This window comes from Mobula birostris, chromosome 3 (assembly GCF_030028105.1).
Source record: "Mobula birostris isolate sMobBir1 chromosome 3, sMobBir1.hap1, whole genome shotgun sequence".
Lineage (NCBI taxonomy): Eukaryota > Metazoa > Chordata > Chondrichthyes > Myliobatiformes > Myliobatidae > Mobula > Mobula birostris.
In genome coordinates, this window is record NC_092372.1 from 50,855,875 (window position 1) to 50,880,579 (window position 24,705).

Here is a 24,705-nt window from a genome sequence, read left to right on the forward strand (position 1 = left end):
TCTGATGATTTTGATGAAAATGGGGATGAGTGTGTTAGTTAGTTTCCAGATAATACAAAGATTGGTTATGTTGTGGATAGTGTAGAAGATCATCAAAGGATATAGCTCAATTGTATATTTGGGCAGCAAATGGCAGAGGGAGTTTAATCGGACCAAGTGGGAGGTGTGGCACTTCAGGATATCAAACGTAAAGGGATCGTACACGGTTAATAGCAGAACCCTGAACAGTATTGATGTACAAAGGGATCTTGGGACCAAGTGCATTAGTCTCTGAAAGTGGCTAGTAAATGAGGCATATGGCATGCCTGCTTTTATTATTTGAGGCATTGAGTTCAAGAAACTAATGTTGAAGCTTTCTAAAGCACTGGCTTAGTTGTATCTGGAGTATTGCTTTCATTTCTGGTTATCCAATTATTGGAAGGATGGAGAGGCTTTGGAGAGGTCTACCTGATGCTGCCTAGAATAAAGGCCATGCACTATAATAAGAGGTTGGACAAACTTGGGTTGTTTTCTCTGGAATGTCAGAGACTGAAGGGAATCTTGATAGAAGATTATACGATAATGAGAGGCATAGAACAACTAGGTCCTCAGTATCTTTATCCCAAGGTTAAAATATCTAATGCCAGAGGGCATACATTTAAGATGCGAAGGAGTAAGTTTAAAAGATATGTGGAGCAAGTTCTTTTATACAGAGAGTGGAATTTCTGCCAGGAGTGGTAGTGCAGGCAAATACAATAAAGGCATTTGAACTGGGCACATGAATATGCAGAGAATTGAAGGAGATGGATATTTTGTAGGCAGAAGGAATTAGTTTAGTTAGGCATTTAATTATTAGTTTAATTAATTTGGTGCAACATCCTGAGCTGCACTCTTCTATGTTCTAAGTTCTATGAGTTCAGCCTCATTCTACGTTTCTTTCTCCACCGATGGACAGGGACAGAATCTTGGAATCGCACATGCTGTAGGGTGCACAGGCTCCACCCGAAAAGACCACTTATCAGATGGATAAGAGACACAGAAAAGTCTGGAGCTCATGGGCACATCTGCACCGAGAGCAATGGCAACAGTATAATTTAATGGAACGAAACTTTTCCAGCTACTTTTTCACATATCAGCTCCCAGCCTTGACAGCCGCTGCTGAACCTGCTGGGATCTCCCAGCATTCTGGTATCTTTTATCTGTGGGAAGTCATGCACCTATCTTTCACAAAAAATCAGAACTCGTATATTGAGAGCATATGGACCTGTAAGACCTAGGTGTAGCTTATGGTATAAATTTAATATCTTGCTGCCTCAGCCTCTGTGGTTAGTTGAGTATATATCACCTTCAAAGGAGGATGTTGCTCAGAAGCAATTTTCTTGACAGTGATACGATGCCAAAGGGCACCATACATCCACTGTCCTCTTTCAGGTAAATGAAGAAGATGTTTAGAAGGGTTTAGTTGGAGATTGGATAGAATAGTGGAGGCTGTTAGGGGATTGCTGCCTACCATTTCCAACCAAATCCACAGCAAGAATGAGAGACAGGTGTAAGCTCCATTCTTTGCATTTTCAAATGGACAAATATCTGCTTCGTATGTTGGAAAAGGGCACTTTATCACTATGGTATAGGCTGATTCTTTTAGAAAAAAAAAGCATATTCATATTTTCATATTCATTTTCAAATTCAATGTGTTATTCACAGAATAAACTCAACTTCCAAGTGTTCCAAACCATGTGCTGTAACACTGTATAGAAGTCAAATTACTACATATACCTGGAGGACATCACTTTTCCTTCATCAGCAAGATGCTATCTTCACATAACATCAGTTCCAAAGATTCACAGTCAGTCAGAGGGTGGAGAAGCACCAGCAGAAAAAGTGTTTTCATTTGCTTCCAAACTCCTTTTGCAGCAAGGTCACTGGGACAACAAACTGAGTCTTTTTTTTATCATACAAATATATACAAATGCAAAAATAACCAAATACAAAAACCTTGTAATCACATTGGATGCATGCTTCTTTGACAGGACAAAGCACTCTTTCTGATGGTTCAAGGATAGGAGAACTTCTGACAGCATGGGCTAAGTGTTAGAGGCTGATGTCAAAAAGGGCTTGGAAATAATTGTGGATGGTGTGTTTGGTTCTTGAATGATAAAAAGGAGAAGGAGTTAAAACACATTATAGTCCCTGATTGTACAAAACCAAAAAACTGCAGATGCTTGAAATCTGAGTTAAAAACTAATTGTGCTGGAGACATGTAACAGGTATCTGTGGAGAGAAAAATAAAAGTAATATTTTGGTCTAATGACCTTTCTACAGAGCTTTTATTTTCCAAGTCATCATCCCAAACATTAACTGTTTTGCCAAAAAATATGGACTGGTGTAGTGACTGGTGTATGGACTGTTCTACTAGGCTGCTCATTATGTCTTCCTTTCTAAGTAATAGGAACTTTTAAATGGGAATCTTTTAAATAGGAACTTGACATCTACTTGGAAACAAAGACTATAAAGGGCCAGAGCACAAGATCACATAACATTAGTGTAATAGATTGTCAAACCATCCTTTAAATGACTGGTCATATTTTGACTGACACTGTCAGAAATCTATATCTGTATGAGATGGAACCTTGACACTTTTATTGTCGTTTTTGTTTGTTTGAGACGTGTCTCTGCTGAACTCCAGCAGGCACAAGTGGCGACACGATGGCTTTTCAAGAGACTTACACTTGATATTTAAAAAATACTCAGAAGTCTTTACATTTAAAGGTCTGGGAAGAGTAGGACGTCTCTCTGTTGATGCACCGGGGAAAGAAGACAACAGGCCACATTCCAGCTCCACTGAGGCTCAGCTAGTTTCCTTTCTCTCAGACTGCACTGGCAAATGACTTGATAGTGCTGCCTCCCAGGAGAGATTAAATAACGTGGCTTCAGAGAAATGAGTAAATATTGTCTTATAAAACAAAATAATGAATTCAGAACATCTTTCTTTCTGGCTATCCATCTCATAGGATGGTTCCTTTCAGTCAGTTAGTGGGATTTATACCCCACTCCTCAGGAAGGAACAGCGTGTGCGTGAATGGATTTTAGGTGAGTAGGGGGTTGCACAGGTCCAGACCCACCCTCTCGACATCCCCTCCCGGATCCAGCGGCATGGTGGGGTCCAAGGCGGCTGGGGGAGGTTCGTTTGCAGTGCACAGCCAGACCAAGCTTCGATGCAAGGGATGCCCTTTCCGTGCTTCATGCCACGTGTTTGCTAGATGGCCGTTGACCCCACGAGAGGGTTCATCCACCCTTTGACAGGTCTTGTTTTCCATCCTGCCGGGTGTCTAGCCACCCTCCTCACCAGGCAAGCTTGGTGGGGGAGCCGGTTTAGTCGCCGACCACCCACCCATGCGACAGGTAGTGCTGGGTTACATGGTACCTGTCGCACTCAGACAAGTGACCTGACATGTTAGGGTCACTCAGAACATATTAAACCAGTCCATGACAACCTACCTTTACCAAAATGAACAATTTAAAATTTTTCCACATTATATTCCTATTTGATGGTGTGATTGAAAATGGAAAATGCTGGAAATACTCAGCAAATCAAGCAACATCTGTGGAAGAGGAAGCTGACATAACATTTTGGTAAAAAGATCTTTAAGTTCTGATGAGGATCTCCGACATAAAATAGAGCCCTTTTATTCTTTGCACAGATGCTGCCTGACTAGCTAAGTAATCCCAGCATTTTCTGTTAACTTTTCAATCCCCCATCCTTGTTACCCATACTTGCTATCTTCCCCCACTTGTTTCTATCTGTATATCACCCACAAACCTATCCACCTGGGCTTCTTCTCCCTTGGCTTACCTTCCCTACCTATCGTCAACCTGATCCATTATCCCTCCTTTAGACCATTCCATTCATTCCATCTTTGTCCCTCCTCACTACCACCTGATGAACAAATCAACACTCACAACATGCTGGAGGAACTCAGCAGGTTGGGCAGCAATCGTGGAAACGATGAGTCGATGTTTCGGGCCGGAACCCTTCGTCAGGACTGTAGGGGGAAGGGGCAGAGGCCCTATAAAGAAGGTTGGGGGGGGGGAGAGGGTGGGAAGGAGAAGGCTGGTAGGTTCCGGGTGAAAAACCAGTAAGGGGAAAGATAAAGGGGTGGGGGAGGGGAGGCAGGGGGGTGATAGGCAGGAAAGGTGAAGAAAGAATAGGGGAAAACACCATGGGTAGTTGAAGGAGGCGGAACCATGAGGGAGGTGATAGGCAGCTGGGGGAGGGGGCAGAGTGAAATAGGGATAGGGGAAGTGGGGGGGGGGAGGGAATTACCAGAAGTTGGAGAATTCTATGTTCATACCAAGGGGCTGGAGACCCCTAGACAGTATATGAGGTGTTGCTCCTCCAACCTGAGTTTAGCCTCATCATGGCAGTAGAGGAGGCCATGTATGGACATATCTGAATGGAAATGGGAAGCAGAGTTGAAGTGGGTGGCTACTGGGAGATCCTGTCTGTTTTGGCGGATGGAATAGAGGTGCTCGACGAAGCGGTCCCCCAATCTGTGTCGGGTTTCACCGATGTAGAGGAGGCCACACCGGGAGCACCGGATGCAATAGATGACCCCAACAGACTCACAAGTGAAGTGTTGCTTCACCTGGAAGTACTGTTTGGGGCCCTGAATGGTGGCAAGAGGGGAGGTGTAGGGACAGGTGTAGCACTTACGCTTACAAGGATAAGTGCCGGGTGGGAGATCCGTGGGGAGGGATGTGTGGATCAGGGAGTCGCAGAGGGATCGGTCCCTGCGGAAAACGGAGAGGGGTGGAGAGGGAAAGATGTGCTTAGTGGTGGGGTCCTGTTGAAGGTGGCGGAAGTTGCAGAGGATAATGTGCTGGATCTGGAAGCTGGTGGGGTGGTAGGTGAGGACAAGGGGAACTCTGTCCCTGTTGTGGTGGCGGGAGGATGGGGTGAGGGCCGGTGCGGGAAATGGAGGAAATGCGGGTGAGATCTTTATCTGCTCCCACCTGTCACCCAGCAGCCTCTGTGCTTCCTTACCTCGTCCTCCTTCACCTGACTTCATCTGTCCAGCATCCCTACCCTTCACTGGGTTCCACCTAATACCTACCAGTCCCTCTCTCACCCCTCCCTCTCAATTCTAAATGCTAGCTATTTCCTCGCTGCACTCTCAATCCTGGTGCAGAGCCTGAATCTGAAATGCTTACCGTCTCTTTAACTGGAAAGGTGCAGCTTGACCTTCTGAATTCCCCCAACAGTGTTTCTGTTTGCTCTGGATTCCAGAATCTGTTATGTCTCTGTCTTCTGGTTACTCTTTCAGATTTCCAGCATCTGTAGTTTCTGCTGATTTTTATTTATGTTGAGGGGTGTTACTGACAGTATAAATAGCTTAGTCTATTTTGATTTTAACAAGGCAAGGTTTTGCACAGGTTTTTTTGCATACTTGGGGATCACAGGATGAGAGCAGAGATAACAGGATGGTTTGGTCATTGGTTGAAGAACAGAACAGAAGAAAAAACAAATGCATCATTTCCTGATGGCAGATCAGAAGGTAACTAATAGAATCCTGCAATGATCAGTGTTTGGGCTTCAGCTATTTATGAGGGAGGGGCTTGTGCTATAAATTCAAGTTCGATCGAGAAACGAATATTGAAGTAATAATCAGCTGTCGATTAGACCTGTATAAAAAGTATGGGTTACACCTGAACTCTAGAGAGAATAATATCCTTGCGGGAAGGTTTGTTAGAGCTTTTGGGAGGGTTTAAACTAATTTGGCAGGAGGATGGGAACTGGAGTGATAGAGCAGAGGATGGAGTAGTTGGCATACAAGTAGGTGCAGTGTGTAATAAGACTGTGAGGAAGGACAGGCTGATGATTGGGCAAAATTACAGTCAGTGGGATGGATTGAAGTGTGTCTTTAAACTAAATAGTATGTTAAACAGTTTATCAATTTGGAAAAGTGAGGGTAAAGTAAAAGGGAATGGGATTGGAGGAAAGATTATGTAAGTCTCCGGGATGAATAAAAAGACAAAAAATTTAGAAAGGGATAAAAATTTAACATCATGAAACACAGGCGCAAATTGAAAAGGGTGATGAATACAGGACTGAAGGAGTCCTATTTACAGAATAAGGTAAATGATCTTGTTGCGTAATTAGAGATTGGCAGGTATGATGTTGAGGGTATCACTAAGTCATGGCTGAAAGAAGATCACTGTTGGGATCTGAACATCCAAGGCTACATATTGCATCTAAAAGACTGGTAGGCAGAGTGACAAACACAAGAAGATCTGTAGGTGCTGGAAATCCAAGTAACATGCACAAAATGCTGGAGCAACTCAGCAGGCCAGGCAGTATCCATGGAAAAGAGTAAACAGTTGACATTACGGGCCGAGACTTATCAGTCAGGGTGGATAGGGTAGATTTGTTGGTAAAAATTAAAATCAAATCCTTAGAAAAAAAGGTGACATAAGATCAGAGGATGTTGCATCCTTGTGGATCGAGTTAAAAAGCTACAAGGGTAAAAATATCCTGATGGGAGTTATATACAGGCCTTTAAAATAGTAGCCTGGATGTGGAATATAAAACACAATGGGAGACAGAAAAGGCATGTAAAAAGGGCATTATTATGATAGTCATGGGGGATTTCAATATGCAGATAGATTTGGAAAATTAAGTTGGTGCAGGATCCCAAGAGATGAAATTTGTAGAATGCCTATGAGATGGTGTTTAGAGCAACTTATGGCTGGCCCCACGAGGGGAAAAGCAATTCTGGAGCAGGTGTTGTGTAATGAACCAAATTTGATTAGGCAGCTTAAGGTAAAGTAACACTTAGGAGTTAGTCATCATAATGGGAGGGAGAGGATGCAGTCAGGTGTATCAGTGTTACAGTGGAGTAAGAGGAATTATAGAGGCCTGAGAGAGGAACTGGCCAAGGTTGATAGAAAGGGGCAGTAGCTGGGATGATGGCAGAAGAGCAGTGGCTGGAGTATCTGGGTACAATTTGGAAGGCACAAGATAGATACATCCAAAAGAAAAAGTAGTATTCTAAAGAGAGGATGAGGCAACTGTGGCTGACAAGGGAAGTCAAAGACAGCATAAAAGCAAAAGAAGAGGGCATATAATCTTGTAAAAATTAGTATGAAGCTAAAGGATTAGGAAGCTTTTCAAAACCAACAGAAGGCAACTAAATCTTTCAGATAGATAGAGTAAAAGAATGGTGAGGGTGGATATCGGACTGATTCCGGAGGACTGGAAAATTGCAAATCTCACTCTACTCTCTAAGAAGGGAGAAAAACAGGATAATTATAGGCCCGTTCACCTGGGTTCTGTGGTTGGTAAGATGTTGGAGTCCATTATTAAAGATGAAGATTCAGGTTATATAATAAAATAGGAAAAAGTCAGCATGGTTTTCTTAAGGGGAAATCTTGCCTGAGAAATCTGTTGGAATTCATAGAGGAAATAACTGGCAGAGTAGACAAAGGGGAGTCAGTGGATGTTGTCTATTTTGAATTTTCAGAAGGCATTTGACAAGGTGCCACACACGAGGATGCTAAATTAGAGCCCCTGGTATTGCAGGAAATATACTACCATTGATAGATGATTGGTTGAGTGGCAGGAGGCAAGTAGTGTGAATAAAGGGGGCCTTTTCTCAAAAGGAGTGCAGGAAAGGCTCAGGATAATTCCTGGGATGAAGTAGTTGTTCTAAGACTCACAGATCTGTATTGTCATGAGTTTAAAAGAGCAAGAGATGTTGTCATTGAAACAATTGAGATTTTTGCGGGGAATTATGGTTACTTGGTAAGAGGCTTTCCCTGGCTGACGTGCCTAAAGCTGGGAGTCATGATCTCAAGATGACACTGAAAACATACAAATGAATATGGACAGAACCTCTTCATTTAGAAAGGTGTGAATATTTGAAGTTCTTTAACCAAGTCGGTGCTTGGTCATCGAGTTTGTTCATTGTTGGGAGAGACGCATTTTTAGGTGCTAAGGGTCTTAAAGGGTGTACAATGGGACAGCGTGTGGAGCTGAAGAGGAACACCATTAGTGGCCCATTTGAATGGCAGAGAGGGCTCGAGGGAGCTTGGCCTTCTGTTCCTGCTTCTCGTATCCTTATGCATTGGCTGATATGATTGGCAACGCCACTGGTGAATTAGATTGTTCTTCCTAACTACAAAAATAAGATAAAACCAAATGCCAACAATTTGCAGGAACTGCTTAGGAATCTAACAGATGGGGGAAAATCACTTTTAAGCATGAAGGTCATATTTATAATTATTGCAGCAGAAAGGACACTGAAATTGAAATAGATCTGGGGGCAGATATTCCTTGGGGCATTTCTACATTTCTGTACACAGTGTATAAAATGCGTTAGACATTCATGTTCATAAACTTGACTTTCAGAATAAATTGCACTGTGCAAACAATACCGAACTTTGCTTATGATTGCACAAAAGCCAAACATATCATGTCAAACACTGCTAAAATATGATCAGTTAAATTAAATACATCTTTGAATATAAGAAACTCATACAACCTATCCAAAATTTACACAAAATTCATGCAATTTCGTTTCCAATATTTCTTTAAACATACTCGTTATTGTTGTGACACAGTCTCATCAGCCACTTTTCAACCCAAAGGAAGTTGAAGCAGATAACAAAGGTTGGAGTAAATGGCTGAATCCTCTTTAGATTTATTTTCAATCCATCTCCCCAGGCATCTTATCTGTTTAATAAAATAGGAGACATGTTGCTTGCTTTGCTGGGATCTATTGAACTTTATATCTGACACTCTTAACAGATAGTTGTTCACTTTGTTCACGTGACTCCTGACCTGAATTAAAATTGTGGTAATCAGCCCCACGCCAGAGGCAAAATTGGTTTCACCTCATACCAATGCCTTTCTGTGAAAAGTGAAAAAGAATACGGGCATGTTCTGAATGGTTGGAGACAGAGTTCACTTGTGAATTCATCAACATATACTTAAAACAAGAAAAAAATGGCTGGCCACTTAGTTGAAACCTACAATTTGGCATATTTTTAAGTCAACCTTACTATTCATAAATTATCAAGTCATAATCTCTCCCATAATAATTGAATGGATAAGAAAGACACAATCCCATATGTACTGAGCTATTTATTCTAGAAATACAGGTGTATACTGCACACTAAATATAGTCCTAATGATGCTTGTTTACCCAGTGTAAGGTAAATAATGAGTATATGGGTATACAATACCAATGAAAACAACTACAATTTTAGTCACAATGCACCTGGTTGAAAACAATACACACAAGACTATCTGTCCTCCAATGAGGGAAACATGTTTCTACAGAGAAGGAAATTAGACAATGCTACTTATCTCTAGTGGGTTTTATGATGCCACTTGATGATAAGGACTTTAACAAAAATGTTAGTGTGATATGCATAATTAAGGCAATATGTACTGCATTTAATATTATCCAAGTTCAGTGAGTAAATAACTTTAAAATATGAAAACCATTTGTGTAATATTATTTCAAATGCAAATAAATCACTGGGGATGCTGGAATTCTGAAACAAAATAAAAAAAAATTCTGGTCGTACTGAGGTGTTTTGGTAGCAACTGTACATATTTCTGGTCAAAATGCCTTGATCACAACAAATCATCCTGAATCAATTCAAACCCCTGAACTCTGTTTTTCTTTCCGCAGATGCTGCCTGTGGTACATAGTATATTCAGCTTTATATGATTTTATTATAATGCAATTTGATGTTTTCTGTAACAGCATTATTTCTACTGATAATTCTAAATAAATGACATTGGTTTGTAAAAGTAAGACATGACAAATGCCCCGTAATTTATTCTGTGGATACACGATGCTAATTTTAAAGCATTGGACTCTAAGCATGACTAAATCACTTTTTAGATCCATAAATGGAAGAAAAAAATTGTTCTGGCCCAGCATAGATCTATGTCTTACTGGGTGACTTTGGAGCACTTGTGTAGAACCAGTTTTCATCTTTATTCTACTCCTTAATTATAAGTTTGGCTATCATGAAATACTTCAGAGGCATGTCTAGAAGTAATGCCAAACCACTGTAGAATTAACTGCTTAGACAACAAAACCAGAGCTCTCATCGAGGAAAAGTTCCTGACTCTGCTCACGAGCTTCCAATCCAACATGAAGTGAATCACTTTACACTGCTAGAGTTTTGGTTTTTATTGGAGTTGAAGATCTATGAATGCATGTTTCTCTTCTGACTGGAAATCACTGGGGGAAACCTCAGAATTTTAACTTAATCTTTACAGTTATAGTAGTTATTTATCTAATAGAGAAGCTTCAGATCCAGCTTCAAGGTCATAGTTATCAATCACAGCTGCTCATGCAGCAATTCTTCAATATGGGAGGGTGCAGCTACCTTGCAATGTGATAGACTTCAAAGAGAACACTGCTGAATTTTTATCCTGCATGTTTCTAATTAAATAAAGAACAGTTAATCTCTTAAAAGCAAATTAGTTGAAAATCGTTTGACATAATTACCATAAGTACTGGTAAAATATCATTAAGCAAAGTGATATATTCAGGATGATTGACACATAAAAAGCAAAGTTCTAATCTTGCACAACATAGACACAATTCTGCCAATCATTCAGTTATCCATATAATTAACTTCTGAATTAAATGCTTTAGCTCAATTGTTACACATGGGATAAGTTGATCTGTAAACATTCACATTCATAGACTCTTGATTTTCAAAATCAATAGCATTATGCAAGTTGTAGAGCTTCACATATCTTTACATTGAAACCAAAGATATCATACCAAGCACCATGAAAGCACTGTTAGAAAAATAAGTTTGTATTTGTATATAAGGAGAGCATGCACCCTATCCAAGATAATGTATAGTCCACCCTATGTGCTAGGGCTAAGCAATTTACCTTTTCAAGTTTCTTTAAAGATACTGTATATTTTGCCAATAAAATATTATCTCATTTTCATTTTTAAAATTAGTAAATTGCCAAATGTTATATTTCAAGTTCCATTACATGCAGGCTAAGCCTTTTTAAGGATTTGTTAGTTATTAAAAATAATCTTTCTCCTTATATACAGCATTTCTGTAGGAATATGACTATAATCAAATGAAGACTTTCTCTTGAATATTAGTTCTGTGTATAAATGAATTGTTTTCTTCATACTTTAACACGCTTGATAAATGCAATCCTATGTTTAGCAACTTTGAATATACATTTTATATGCTCCATCGATTCTGTATAATGTGCTTTTCTCTGTAGCTTCTTTGACTGGCACATAGAGTGAATGCAAAAACCATTCAGACAGAATCTACTTTTACTTGATTATTGTTTGTCATTAAAGGAGAAGGTTTACTTTTCATTCTGTCAGGAGCATCATTGGAACTCTCAAGGAAGAAAATCCGTGCCGTGCACACTGAGATAATAATCCTCTTGTACTCTCTCCTGAAATTCTGATTCAAAAGTCCATAGATTATCGCATTAAGGCAGCTGTTGAAATATGCCATGAAATAACTGGCAACAAATAGCCATTCTGGAATTCGTGGGGCAATTGTATCTGGATTCACGGCAACTGCAAGACCAATAATATTAAGCGGTGCCCAACAGACAGCAAAGAGCACAAAAACCACAAACATTGTCACAAAATTTCGCAAATCATGAGGCTTCAATTTTGGTCTCATGTCCGGCTTCACTCGTCTTCTAACCTGGATGACAAGGACCCATATTCTCAGGTAGCAAAAGGTGACAATAGAGATGGGAAGAATGAAGTGAAAAAAGACCACTGACACAGTGTAGGCAGAGCTCACAGATTGCACAAAAGTGCAAGAGTAGACTCTCGGGTCATATTGTAAAGATTCCACAAACAGGTTTGGGACGATAGCTATAAATGTCAGGGCCCAGATGAGGATTACAAAGCACAAAGAATTCTTATCACTGTAGAGCTTGTCGTACTTCAGGCTGTGACAAATGTAGCAGTATCGATTGATGGCAATGCCGGTGATGTTAAAAATTGATCCAATCACACTTAAACCCATCAGGAAACCACTGATTTGGCAATGCAGATAGCCCAGGTTCCAGCCATTATGAAATATTGATGTCAAGACCATGGGATATGGATAAATTGCCACTACAAGATCTGCAATGGCCAGGCTGACAACAAATATATTTCCTGTTTAAACAAAGAAAGAGATTTATGTAAGGCTGTGAATAGTTATTCATTTGACAATTATAAGTACTGTTAGAATATTACAAATTAATTAACTAAATAACATACAAAAGTTGTGGGAGATATGCAGCATGTCAGATAGCAGCTAAAAAGAGAAAAACAGATAAACAATTTTGATAAAAGGTCATCACTCCAAAACTTCTGTCTTGTTCCCCAGAGGCTGAAAATTTCCACTGTTTTTACTTTACTGACATCCACTGTACTTTGCTTTTATATTAAACCACAAGCAGATTTGATGAACATTTCTTAAAAAATATCTATGACTGATTTTATACTATTAAACATAAATGAATGAGAAATATTTTTGTTTTGCATCCCAATAAACTTTACAGCCAACAAAATCCATTTTTAAACTCTAATCTTTGTTATAATCTTGAAAACACAGCAGGCAATGGCAATTTGCAAACAGAAGGTTCCACACATAGCAAAGTGATAATGCCCAGTTAATTTTCTTTTATTGATATTGATTCAAGCTTAAATACTCAACGGATACCAGAGAATACTCTCTTTGGAATAAAATCTTAGAACCAAGTTCTAATAGGGTTATTAAACCAGATGTCAATCAATTTTCCTCTTTCAGTTGTTGATCAATATTCTATGCATTTCAAACATTAAACTGTCAGAAGCTACAATTTACAATAATAGAAGGTGAAAATAGAATGAGTTAGTGCTTGTATCTTAAACCTCCATATTGGGTCATACATCACACAGACCAAGTGAAAACAGCATCCTTGCATGGCTTCCTAAAATCTTACTGACTCTTGCCTGTCTCCAGTGTCTCTGCTGCAAGTGACCATGCAGTGCTTCTTTGCCATCCTCCCTGTGAAATTCTATCATGTATTTCTCCCAAGGGAAAGGTCAGGGACTATTCACAGGCCCTGGATTTGCAACGGATCCTGAGCTACCCACGTGATGGAGGTTCACATACATTTAGTGCAGTTCTCAAACTGAAGCTGCTTGAAGCAAACTTGATTCTGTTTTGAAGACATTGACACTGTCTTCCCCAATATTGCTGGGGGCAGAGCAATTCATGCCTGCAGGAAGCTGAAAAGTATCCATTAATTTTTCAGATCTTCAGAAACATTTAATAAGGGATAAAACTAAGCTATTAAAACAGTTGAAACTATTAAAACATTCAGATTTAAATTAAGCACATGGTTGAAGTGGATGGTAAGCTCTTGGACCTGGTGCAAGTTGTTTGAGTAGATTCCCCACTGTACGTGTTTATGAATTATTACAGCTCCTGTTCCATTGATGCATCCTATGAGGAACCCAATGTTGGAGTACAGCTGGGAACAAGTAACAATTGTCTGTAACTTCTAAACTGTTCATAAAGATTGCTGTTGTTGCTAAATGTTAGAGGTTGCTTACATCTCCCTGCCAATGTCAAGGCAATATACTCATATTAAATGAATCATTGTACCTGCCTTGAGGAGTCAGGCACAAGTGATTTTTGATGCATGGCCATGGTGGTACAGCAGCAACTAGTTTCAGAACTGGTTAATGGAAACGGAGTAACCTTGATTTAATATCAGTGCAGTGATAGGTTTATGTTTACATGACCAAGAACAAGAAAGGACCCCAAGGGAGGGTAGACTGGCCAAAGGATTCAAAAGGGAAGAGAATTGTTCCTTTCCTGAAAACCTAGTCTACCAATAGGATTCCAGGGTATCACACTCCAAGATTATCATGAAGAGTACTCCTTACTCACACGCACAAAAACATTGCTCTCTTACTAGCTCTTCCTTCAGTTAGTCCTGACGAAGGGTCTCGGCCCGAAACGACGACTGTACCTCTTCCTAGAGACGCTGCCTGGCCTGCTGCGTTCACCAGCAACTTTGATGTGTGTTGCTTGAATTTCCAGCATCTGCAGAATTCCTCGTGTTTGCCCTGTCATTCTGCCGTCATTGCGGTGAGTAGACAAACTTCAATGTCTTCCCTGATATATTCTCATAATTAAGCCACTGTTCTCACCCCACTTCCCGCCCACCCCCATATTGCTACATACATTCAGAGTCAGACGCCAAAGTTTAGTTTAATTTCATTTTTTATTTGTCCCCGGGTGTGCCATTGTATGGAGCGCTCTGCTGTTTCATGCTATTGAATCCTGGGAGTTCTGTGGCTATCGCTGGGTCCTAGATTGAGCTAATGTGCTCAGGTTGGCTTTAAGGTGCCTTTCTTGCCATACATGATGGAATATTCCTTTTCTTTAGTATTGGGGATCTGTAAATGTGCATATGTTGTTTGTATACTGTATTTAATGTAGATACTTCTGTTTATTTTGTTATAGAGTTATAACTACACTGTGGGGCACAACATATTCTATTTCATGTGTAGTCTTAAGTTAACTTTGTTGGTGATTAAAAATGGTATAACCTAGTACCTATGAAAGGATCTTATTGCCCTCAGTATGAAGGAGAAATAGGGTCTGCGAGGAATTCTCACTGGACGAGAATAAATACAGAGCTACAGTAAGTGTTTCCTGTAGATACCATTTTTGTAAATATTGCCATTTTTTCACTATTTTCACAAATTTTTGTAAGTTTGATTTTTGACACATCTATTAAACACCTGAGTACTAAAGAGCTAAGTGACTGCAGCCAATTTTTTTTGGTAAAATTAAAGGTCATAACCGACCTTTGTAACATCTGGTGGCAGCGGTGGGATGGCCAATTGCAAAGGGGTGCATTCAACTTGAGGAAGAGTGGGATTGCAATCCCAAGTCAGGAAACCTCCCAGGCTAAAAGTGAAGCAGATGTCCGGAAACAATGAGGACCACAGAGGAGGAAGAACTTCAGCCCAGGGCCAAACTCAAGGCAGAAGCAGAATGGCCTTTAAGTGTCACCACCTCTGAACCCTTCCTGGAAAAACTATTCAGAGATTTTTTGTCTGCCCAGTAGAAGAGAGATAATGCTTTTAGAAAGGAATTCCAAAGCCTGTGGATATCTATTGAGGCTATCACCCAGCCTGAGCCCTGCATTGATGATCTACTAGAAAGGATTGGATGGGCAAAGTACATTACTACACTGGACCTTTGCAAGGGCTACTGGTTGGTTCCCCTAGATGACCTTTCAAAGCCTTCAGTGCCTTCTGCACATCCCTGAGTCTGTTTCAGTTCACTGTGATGCCCTTTCATCTTCATATGCACCAACAACCTTCCTGCAACTGATGGACTGGGTCCCCCAAGGCTGTGTGGACTGCAGTGCGGCCTACCTAGATGACATGGTCATCTACAGCCAGATGTGGTCAGAACATCTGGACCATATGCGCAGATCCTGGGGAATTTTCATCCTGCCGGTCTCATCCTTAATCTACAAAACTATGAGTAGGCAAAAAGGGAAACCAAATATCTTGGCTAAATATGGACATGGAGAGGCTTGAGCATAGCTGGACAAAGTGGAAGTGATCTGCAACAGTCCTCGACCTCAAACCAAGAAGGAAGTGAAATCCTTCGGGTCTGGTAGGGTGGTGTCACAGGCTCATTCCCCAATTCACCACTCTGGCCACACCTCTGACTAATCCTACTGGGAAGCTTGTAAGCAACCCAATGACATGGACAAGTGAATATGACAATGTTTTTCAAGCCCTGAAAGCCCACATGTGTTCTTCACCTGTCCTACTGAGCCCAGACTTTGACAAATGGTTCCTTGTCCTGGTGGATGCTCAGGAGTAGGTACTGAAGCAGTGCTGGCCCAAGGAGAACCTGGAGATGAGGGACCTGTCCTTTACCTGAGCTGAAAACTCCTCCCAAGGGAAATCTGGTTTTCCACTATTGAAAGGGAGTGTCTGGACATTAAATGGGCTTTTGACAGCCTCCCATAGTACCTCATTGGCAAGGAGTTTTAACATTTACACCAACCGCCGACGCTGACATACATTCAGACAATGAAGGACTATAATGTCAGAGTGACACAGTGGTACCTGGAGCTCCAGCCTTCAAATTCTATGTCCCGCAAAAAAACAGGGAAAGGAAATGTTACCACAGACTGTTACTATGTCTTGGCTGTCGAAAGTTATCACCACATGAGAGGAGGGTGGTAATATGACAGAGCGCACTCGGTAAACACTCTCTTTACTCACACGCATTCATACACACACACACGCACACGCACACATGCACACACATACACATACACACACACACACACACACACACACACACACACACACACACACACCATTGTGGGGAGTGGATGCATTTCAATGTCTTCCCTAGTATATTCATAATTAACCCACTGTTTTCACTCTACATTGCTACTTACATTCAGTCAAACACCGAAGATGTTTAATTTCATTTTTTATTTGTACTTAACTGTAAGATAAACAATTGTGTTGAGCATTCTGCTGTTTCATGCAGTTCCGTGACATTTGCTGGGTCTTAAACTGAGCTAATGCACTCAGGATACTCTATGGTACCTCTCCCACCGTATATGGCACAATATTCCATTTCTTTAGTAATGGGGGTATATAAACGTGTATATATTGTTTTGTATGCTATATTTAATGTAGACATATGATTGTAATTATGTTGTGGAGTGCATCATATTCTAAATCATGTGCAGTTAATTCATGTGCAAAGTTAACTTTGATAGTAACTAAAGACAATTTGTCCTAGTGCCTATAAAAGGATCTCAGCACCCTCAGTGAGGGAGAGAGATAGGGACTACCAGGAGTACACACCGGACAAGAATAAATACCAAGCTATTATTGTGTTTCTTGTAGAAAACCTTTTGTAAATATTGGCATTTTTTTCACTATTTTTGCTAATCTTTGATGCAGCTAATAAACACTCGTGTACTAAAGTTCTAAGTGGCTCCAGCGATTTTTTTTCTTTGGTTAAATTAAAGGTCATAACCCACGTTTTTAACAAAGTTCCTGCTCTCCAAGAAGCAAAATAGCCAGAGCTTAATACTTCCATTGTCCACTGAAAGCATAATTCCCAAGACTCATGATCCTCTAAGTGAAAATAATTTCACCTTTTCTCCGACCATCCTACTGAAGTCCTTCTGTTCATCTTTTTGTGTGACGAGAGTCCTTAAGGTCCTCACAAGATTTATGCCATGAGTTAGTCTTCTTAATCTGATCTACATCAAAGTCAAATCTATTTCTCTACTAATTCAATCTGAATGTTAGCAGTAGAAATCCTGTGTATTTGCTTCAGTGAGTTCTCTGCTCTAATGCAATTCATTTCCTTTGGTCTGAAACATGCTGACATCCTGTTAATAATATCCACAGAGAAGAACCAGCAAGCTACATATCCTGTGGCAGCACCTCCCAAAAGTCCATGCCTGTGCACCACAGCACAGAATTCAGGAGCTTACTGGAGGTTAGATGACACAGTTGGTCTCTGGCACTCATCATTTGGTCTATGGATGTTCCTTAAGACGCTGATCTGAGAAAATGGATATGCCTCGTATCAGAACCTTCAGCTTTACCAAAGTCATAGATGGTACAAGGGAAGAGGTCAAAGATTACAGAGAGGGCGAAAATAAATCAGCTATGATTGAATGGTGGACAGACCCAGTACACCAAATGTCTCTAATTCTCCTATGTCATATGGTTTTATGGTTTGAATTCAGCTTTTCTTAATTTCACTGTTTGTTTATGTTTTTCAATTAATGCGCAGAGGTTTTATGTGCTTTTATGTAAATTTATCATTTAAAAGTTATTTTTCAATACCTCTAACAACCGGAGACATATAGAAACAGTGAAAAGACCTGGAACAGCACAATCATTTAGGAGGTCAGCATAAGGTAGACGTGGCCTTTATCTCTGCTGCATGAATCCAGGCTGTCGCTTGCTGCCTGCTGAGCCTCACGGAAGTGTCACAGCAGCTCCGCAGCTCTGCAGGTCTGCGCTTAAGGCCATGTGGTCACAAAACTTCAGCATGACAGTGGGGCTAATAGAGAGAGGACCATGAGGCAGAGCCAGGGTCAGTGCACTGACGTCAATGTAATGAGCATTAAAGGGAGTGTATAATGCAGAAATGCAACAATATAGAGCTTTCAGTGCTATCAATAGAGGATGAATTTGTAGGCAGATTTGACTTTACTCCCTGCTCGTGCATTATTGCACCTTATAACTGCTAGAGAAGCCCAGACACAATTTTTTGCTCCTGTGTTAAATAATTTTCTATTTCTTAATTCCATATTTATAAGTATTTTTGTCTGCTGGTCTCTTTTATTCTCCCTCAACAATGATGCCATTTTATCATCAAATCTATCATACATAGGAATACAAGAAAACAGGAGCAGCACTAAACCACTCAGCTGGTCAAGTCTGCACCACTATGAATTATGGTTATGATCGATCTGCCCCAAACGTCATATCCTCTTTGGTTATAATTACACATTGTCTCAATTCATTCATCTTTCAAAAATGTATCAACTTCCTTCTTAAATGCGCTCAATGATCTAGTCTTTACAATTCTCTAGGGTAAAGAATTCCAGAGATTTACCATCTTCTATGAGATGTTCCCGTAAACCTCAGCTTAAATGATCACCCTCTAATTTGTAATCATGTCTCATCATTCACGAGTCTCCCAATGGTGGAAACAGCTTGACATCTACACTATCATGCCCTATTTGGATCTTATATGTTTCAATGAGATCACCCCTCATTCTTTTTAATTCCAAAGAATATAGATCTAATTTCCTTAGCTATTTATGATTGGACCGCTAGTACATTGGTAACAGTAATGGTTATTTAGAAAGCTGTAAGTAGTACATCTCAGAATGCATTGCTTTCTTCAGGAATAATCTAAATTTAGTGCTTTTGTTACCCACATACTTCTTATTTTTCTCTCAAAATTTAATTATATGAGATTACATGGTAGGATTGAAGGAAACCAACCAGTGCATATTGCGTTTATGCTCCACCCAAGTCTCCTTCCACTTAAATCTATCAACGTAAGCCTCTAATCTATTCTCCCTCATGCGCTTGAAAAAGATCGTTTCTATTATGTCCTATCCAGTATTATTTTCACAGCAGACTTGCCTTTTGATATTTTCCTGAAGAGCATAATTCACATTTCTTAGAATTATCCCTGTACTCTGTACTTTGTAGTTAACTCTTTATCTGCCCTGCCTGGAGTATAAATTCTACTTCCCCTTTGTTCGTTTTAGATTGATTATTAACATAATCTTTGTTTTACATGCCTTTCCATCCCACTAAATCACAGTGTGTCCTAATGCCCATGAGAATTTCATTTTTTTAAATAATTTATTTTCAGGACTGTTACGTTGCAAGCAAGGGCAAATTCATTGACATATCTAATTGCCCTTGAGAAGGTGGTAATAAATTTCAATCAGATCTGAACCTCTGTGCTTATTATGGTGAAGAACCATTGGATTGGGAGCTCCAGGATTTAGATGCAGTGATGATGAAAGGGACAAATTTCTAAGTCAAAATAATATGAGACTTGAATAGGCTGTAAATGGTAATGTTCCAATGCTTTTTTTGCCCTTGTCCTTCTTGGTGGCAAAGTGTGTGGGCTTGAGATGTGCTATGGGAATAGCAGCATATTTCATAAATGGTACATTGCACTGCATGCCATTCCACAAGAATGGCATTTGTACTTTAGCTATTGAAATAATGAGATCAGAAAGGGTTATGCTGATATTCTATGGTATGTTGATATCAAGAAAGAGATGCTGGATCTCTTGAAGAACATTAAAATTCCCAGCCACTGATAGAATCTATCCCAGCTTAATGAAAGAGGCAAGAGAAGAGAATAGACAGTGGTATTTGGCCACAAATGAAGTCCCAGAGGACTGGGGAATAGCTGGTGTTGCTCCTCTGTGTAAAAAGGGCAATAGAGGCAAACCAAGAAATTGTAAGCCAGTGAGTCTTACATCTATGGTGGGGAAATTATTGGAGACAATTCTACACATATTTCAATAGATTTGTTATATAGTCAAACTGGAATTGTGCAGGGAAGATCATGTCCTAAAAATTTGATTGAGTTTTTGAGAAGGTGACCAGGATGATGAGGTAATGCACTGGATGTTATAAATACAGACATTAGTAAACCTTTTGACAAGTCCTTCATGGTAGGCTAATACAGAAGATTCAATATATGGAACCCATGGTGACAATAGATTGGATACAATAACTAGATTGGTCATAGAAGACAGGGGCTAGTAGTGGAGGGGTGTTATTCTCTTGGAAGATCTGGGACCAGTGGTTCTGGGATTTCTGTTGCATCTGATATAACTTAGATAAAAATGTAGGTAAGGTACTTGTAAGTTTTCAGAAAGCAGAACTATTTGTGGAGTTGTGTAGAGAAAAGGTAAAGGCAGTTTACACAGAATAAGTGAAAGGTCTTGCACTTCAAGAGATCAAATGTATGACAAAAATATACAGAAAATGGCAGCATTCTTAGAAGCACTAACATATAGAGGGATCTTGGGGTGCAAATCCAGGGTTTCCTTCAATAGACCAAACATTGAGTCTAAAATATTGGTTAGGTGACATTTGCAGTACTATGTGGAGTTCTGGTTGCCACATTACATGAAGGATGTTATGATTTGGGAGAGGTTACAGAAGTGGTTCACCAGGATGTTGTCTGGATGAAAGAGTATTCACAATAAGGAGAGTTTGAACAAAATTGGATTACCTTTTCTGAGGCACGAGGTGCTAGAGAAGATCCTAAAAGATTTATGAGGCAAGTATTTTTTTCTTCCTCAGAGATTGGCACAGCCAGTGAATGTGTTAGGTGCAGATATCATAGCAACATTTAAAAGGCATTTAAAAAGATGCCTGCACAGCCAAGGAATAGAGAATGCAGACCGTTCCCTTAACAACTTTTCTTGAAAGGTTTTCCTGAGAATCCATCTCTTTGACCAAGCTTTTGAAGAGTCCTCCTAATTTTGCAGTTTTTTTGTCTGCCCAATACAGTATATGACAATGAAGTATTTGGACTTGTTTTTAGAATTTAATGCATGGTCCACTGAGTACAATTTCTAAAGATCCTATGCAAAATGGATTACCTCAGTCTTTGCGTCCTTATGGCACACAGTTTCCCCAGGGACTAAAGATTAAAGGGAAATTAAATAATGCTCCACCAATGCACTAAGATCGGGGTAAAAGGGAAATCAATTTCTTCTAGATTTCATTGAGCATCACCAGGGATGTGCAATTCGAGTTATGTGTTGAGTGATGTATGCAACAAAATATCCCTTTCACAGCTATCTGTCCAGAGAAAAGTGTTTGACTCTGATTAAACATCGTCTTAACATTTTGTACATTATGGCTTTTTATATTTAAAGCTCTGGATTATTTATGTGACAACAGGAGAACTGATGGATTAGCTCTTTTTTGGATCCTTTCTGTAGAAACCTTTGGGCTTAGTTGTACTCTGGCCAGCACAGCACAGCTATCACACCAGCACATACCTCTTCCCACCAGATGCATTACTCAACAAGGCCCACACCAGACGTGGAATGTAAGTGCTTCTTAATGAAGTATTACTTTCTCACATTGATTTCCCCTAACTTGAAATAAGAGTTAAAAAAAATAGTGGAATTAATACTTCATAATGAGTTGAGTGGGTTGCGTTCCTGGGAAGGACAGTGGGGGTGCTGGTAACATGGAGAGAAGGGAGTTAATGAGCTGACTTAACTTTATAAGACTGTCTTTGCTGTTGAACAGGGAACATTAGAGGGAAAAGAGGTGAGATTGTGAGTTGAGGCGGTTCAATTCTGAAGAGGCAGTCTGATCCTCAATCCCTAAGAGAGAAGACTGATACGATAACAGTATAGTAATACAGGTTTCCCCCGCCATCCAAAGGTAGAGCGTTCCTAGGAAATGGTTCGTAAGCCGAAATGTCGTAAAGGGAAGAAGCAATTACCATTTATTTATATGGGAAAATTTTGTGAGCGTTCGCGGACCAAAAAATAACCTACCAAATCATGCCAAATGACACATAAAACCTAAAATAACAGTAACATATAGTAAAAGCAGGAACGATATGATAAATACGCAGCCTATATAAAGTAGAAATACTTTACCACAATCATTGCTGAACTGTTCTCCGTAGCGAAAATCTCGCGCAAACTCCGTCGGCAGAAAATCTCGCGCAAGCACTGTCGGCAAAAAATCTCACACAAGCGCTGTTGGCAAGAACACTCTGCAGTAACCTTTAAGCTATGAAGCTGCCAAATCATACCAAATAACACGTAAAAATACACAGCCTATATAAAGTAGAAATAATGTATGTACAGTGTAGTATCAGTTACCGGAATCGGGAAGACAGCAAGCACACTGATGATGGTGTGTTAGACTGAGTCGTCGGAGTTTGGGTGATGCAGTGGCCCCCCACCCTCCAGGCCGCTGAGCGATACATTGCCGCAAAGAACGCAGGGGGACAGCGGTAGCTGGGAGGTACACAGCACATCTTTAAGAAAAAAGCTGAAACAAACATGCTAATTAATTAGGTGCCGCCCGTAATTGTCAGGGCAGATTAGTACTGATTTCCGATTGCGTCGTTTCTGATCTGGGCCGACAATTACGATTCGGCGGCACCTAATTAATTAGTATGTTTATTTCGGCTTTTTTCTTAAAGATGTGCTGTGTGCCTCCCGGCTACCTTTGCATTCTCCGCGAATCGGTATCTGTCCGTGGCCTGGGGGTTGGGGTGGTGGGACACTGGGGTGTCATCTCATCATCTGTTTCCATTAGAGCAGGCAGCTCATCCTCTATCTCTGCCCGCCTCGCTGTCAAAGGTTGAGGTTCGTCGTCTGCTGTGGCTGATGTGGAAGGCTTGCTTGACTGCTGAGCCTCGCGCATTTTTCTATCACACAGTTCTTTAATAAGGACTCAAACCATCCTGCAAATATACCCTAAACCTACGTACCCTTTCAAAATTAATGTCGTACACTCATTCGGTTTCGATTGTTATCTTTTTTTCTTCCAAATGCATCAGCTCTTCATCTGTCAGTTCTTGGTCATGGGATGCCAAAACCTCTTCAACACCATGTTCGTCAGCTTCCACGAGCCAAACTCACGTTGTCCTTACTTCGTTCACCATGATCAAAATGCTTAACTATGTCTAGTTTTACCGTAAGTGTAACACCCTTACGAGCTCTTTCAGGCTTTTCCGATACCATAGAACTCATCTTGCAAACGGCTGCTCACAGGCACGTGTTAAAGCAAAGCAGTTCCCAATCCAGGGGAGAGCGGCTGCTTGGGGCACGCTGCCTTTTATCGCGCGCTGATTTTTTTTCGTAACAGCGAAAACAGGGTACTAATGTAGGTCTTTCGTAACAGTGAGGTTTCGTAAAATGAACGTTCGAAAAGCGGAGGACACCTGAAAAGGTGGAATTGAGTGGTGTTGTGAAGTGATTTTTGAATGCAAAGGTATGTTTGGGAGTTAGGCTAAATCACTCTTGCTCCTCTAGTCCATGTATTGCCTTAAAGGTGTTTATCCTTCCACAAGAGTAGGCCCAGGAAACCTAGACAATCAGGGTTATACCTGTACATGGCAGACAGGCTTAGGATGAGGTATGCAGTTTCATCATACTATCTGCCACGGGAATTCACCTCGGTCATACTGACAGCGGTCTACATTCCCCCCCAGGTGGACGTTGAGTGTGCTCTGAACATACTGTATGCCAACATCAGTGAACTTGAGACCAGGTCTCCGGAGGCTTTGCTCATTGCAGCCGGGAACTTTAACCAGGCCAACCTCAGAAAGGCACTGCCAAAGTAATACCAACATGTCTCCTGCCCCACTAGAGGCCCGAATATACTTGACCACTGCTACACAGCAGTCAAGGATGCCTACCGTTCCGTCCCACGACCTCACTTTGGAAAATTGGACCATCAGACCGTACTCCTCCTCCCGGCTTACAAACAGAAACTGAAGCGGGAGGTCACGGTGTCAAAAGTAGTGTCGTGTTGGACGGAGGAAACGGATGAAGTCCTCTGTGACTGCTTTGAATCGGTGGACTGGTTAGTATTCAAGGACTCAGCAGCTAACCTCGATGAGTATGCCTCAACTGTCACGGACTTTATTTGGAAATGCACGGAGGACTGTGTGTCTCACAGGACAATCCGGGTATTCCCTAACTGGAAACCTTGGATGAATTATGAGGTCAAGTCCCTTTTAAAGGCTAGAGCTGCGGCTTTTAGGTCCAGGGATACCAGTCGCTACACGAAATCCAGGCATGCACTCCGGAAAGCCATTAAGGGCGCCAAGAGGCAGTATTGAGCCAAGTTGGAAGCCCAGGCTAACCAAAGGGATGCCAGTAGACTATGGCAGGGTCTAATTGAGATCACTGGGTGCACAGAAAAGGCTAGGAAAATCAATAACTGTGGCGCTTCTCTTCCTGACGAACTTAACGTATTCTACGCAAGATTCGAACAGAAGAGGAGCGTCCCGTTCCCTCCGGATGAACCGGACCTGGTGGCATCGAGATTCATCATCACCGAGGAGGACGTTAGAAGGACGTTTCTGAAGATAAATCCAAGGAAGGTGACG

The 24,705-nt window shown here is 40.8% G+C and overlaps 1 protein-coding gene across 1 annotated transcript in view; it reads right to left on the bottom strand.

The window, feature by feature from the left end:
- Positions 1-11,298: 11,298 nt before the first annotated feature.
- The window catches only part of LOC140195666 (melatonin receptor type 1A-like), an 83,980-nt gene continuing 70,573 nt past the window's right edge, over positions 11,299-24,705 (bottom strand). The window contains exon 3 of the mRNA XM_072254384.1: positions 11,299-12,167. Coding sequence (XP_072110485.1) covers positions 11,299-12,167 — 869 coding nt within the window. The remainder of the gene's footprint in view (positions 12,168-24,705) is intronic.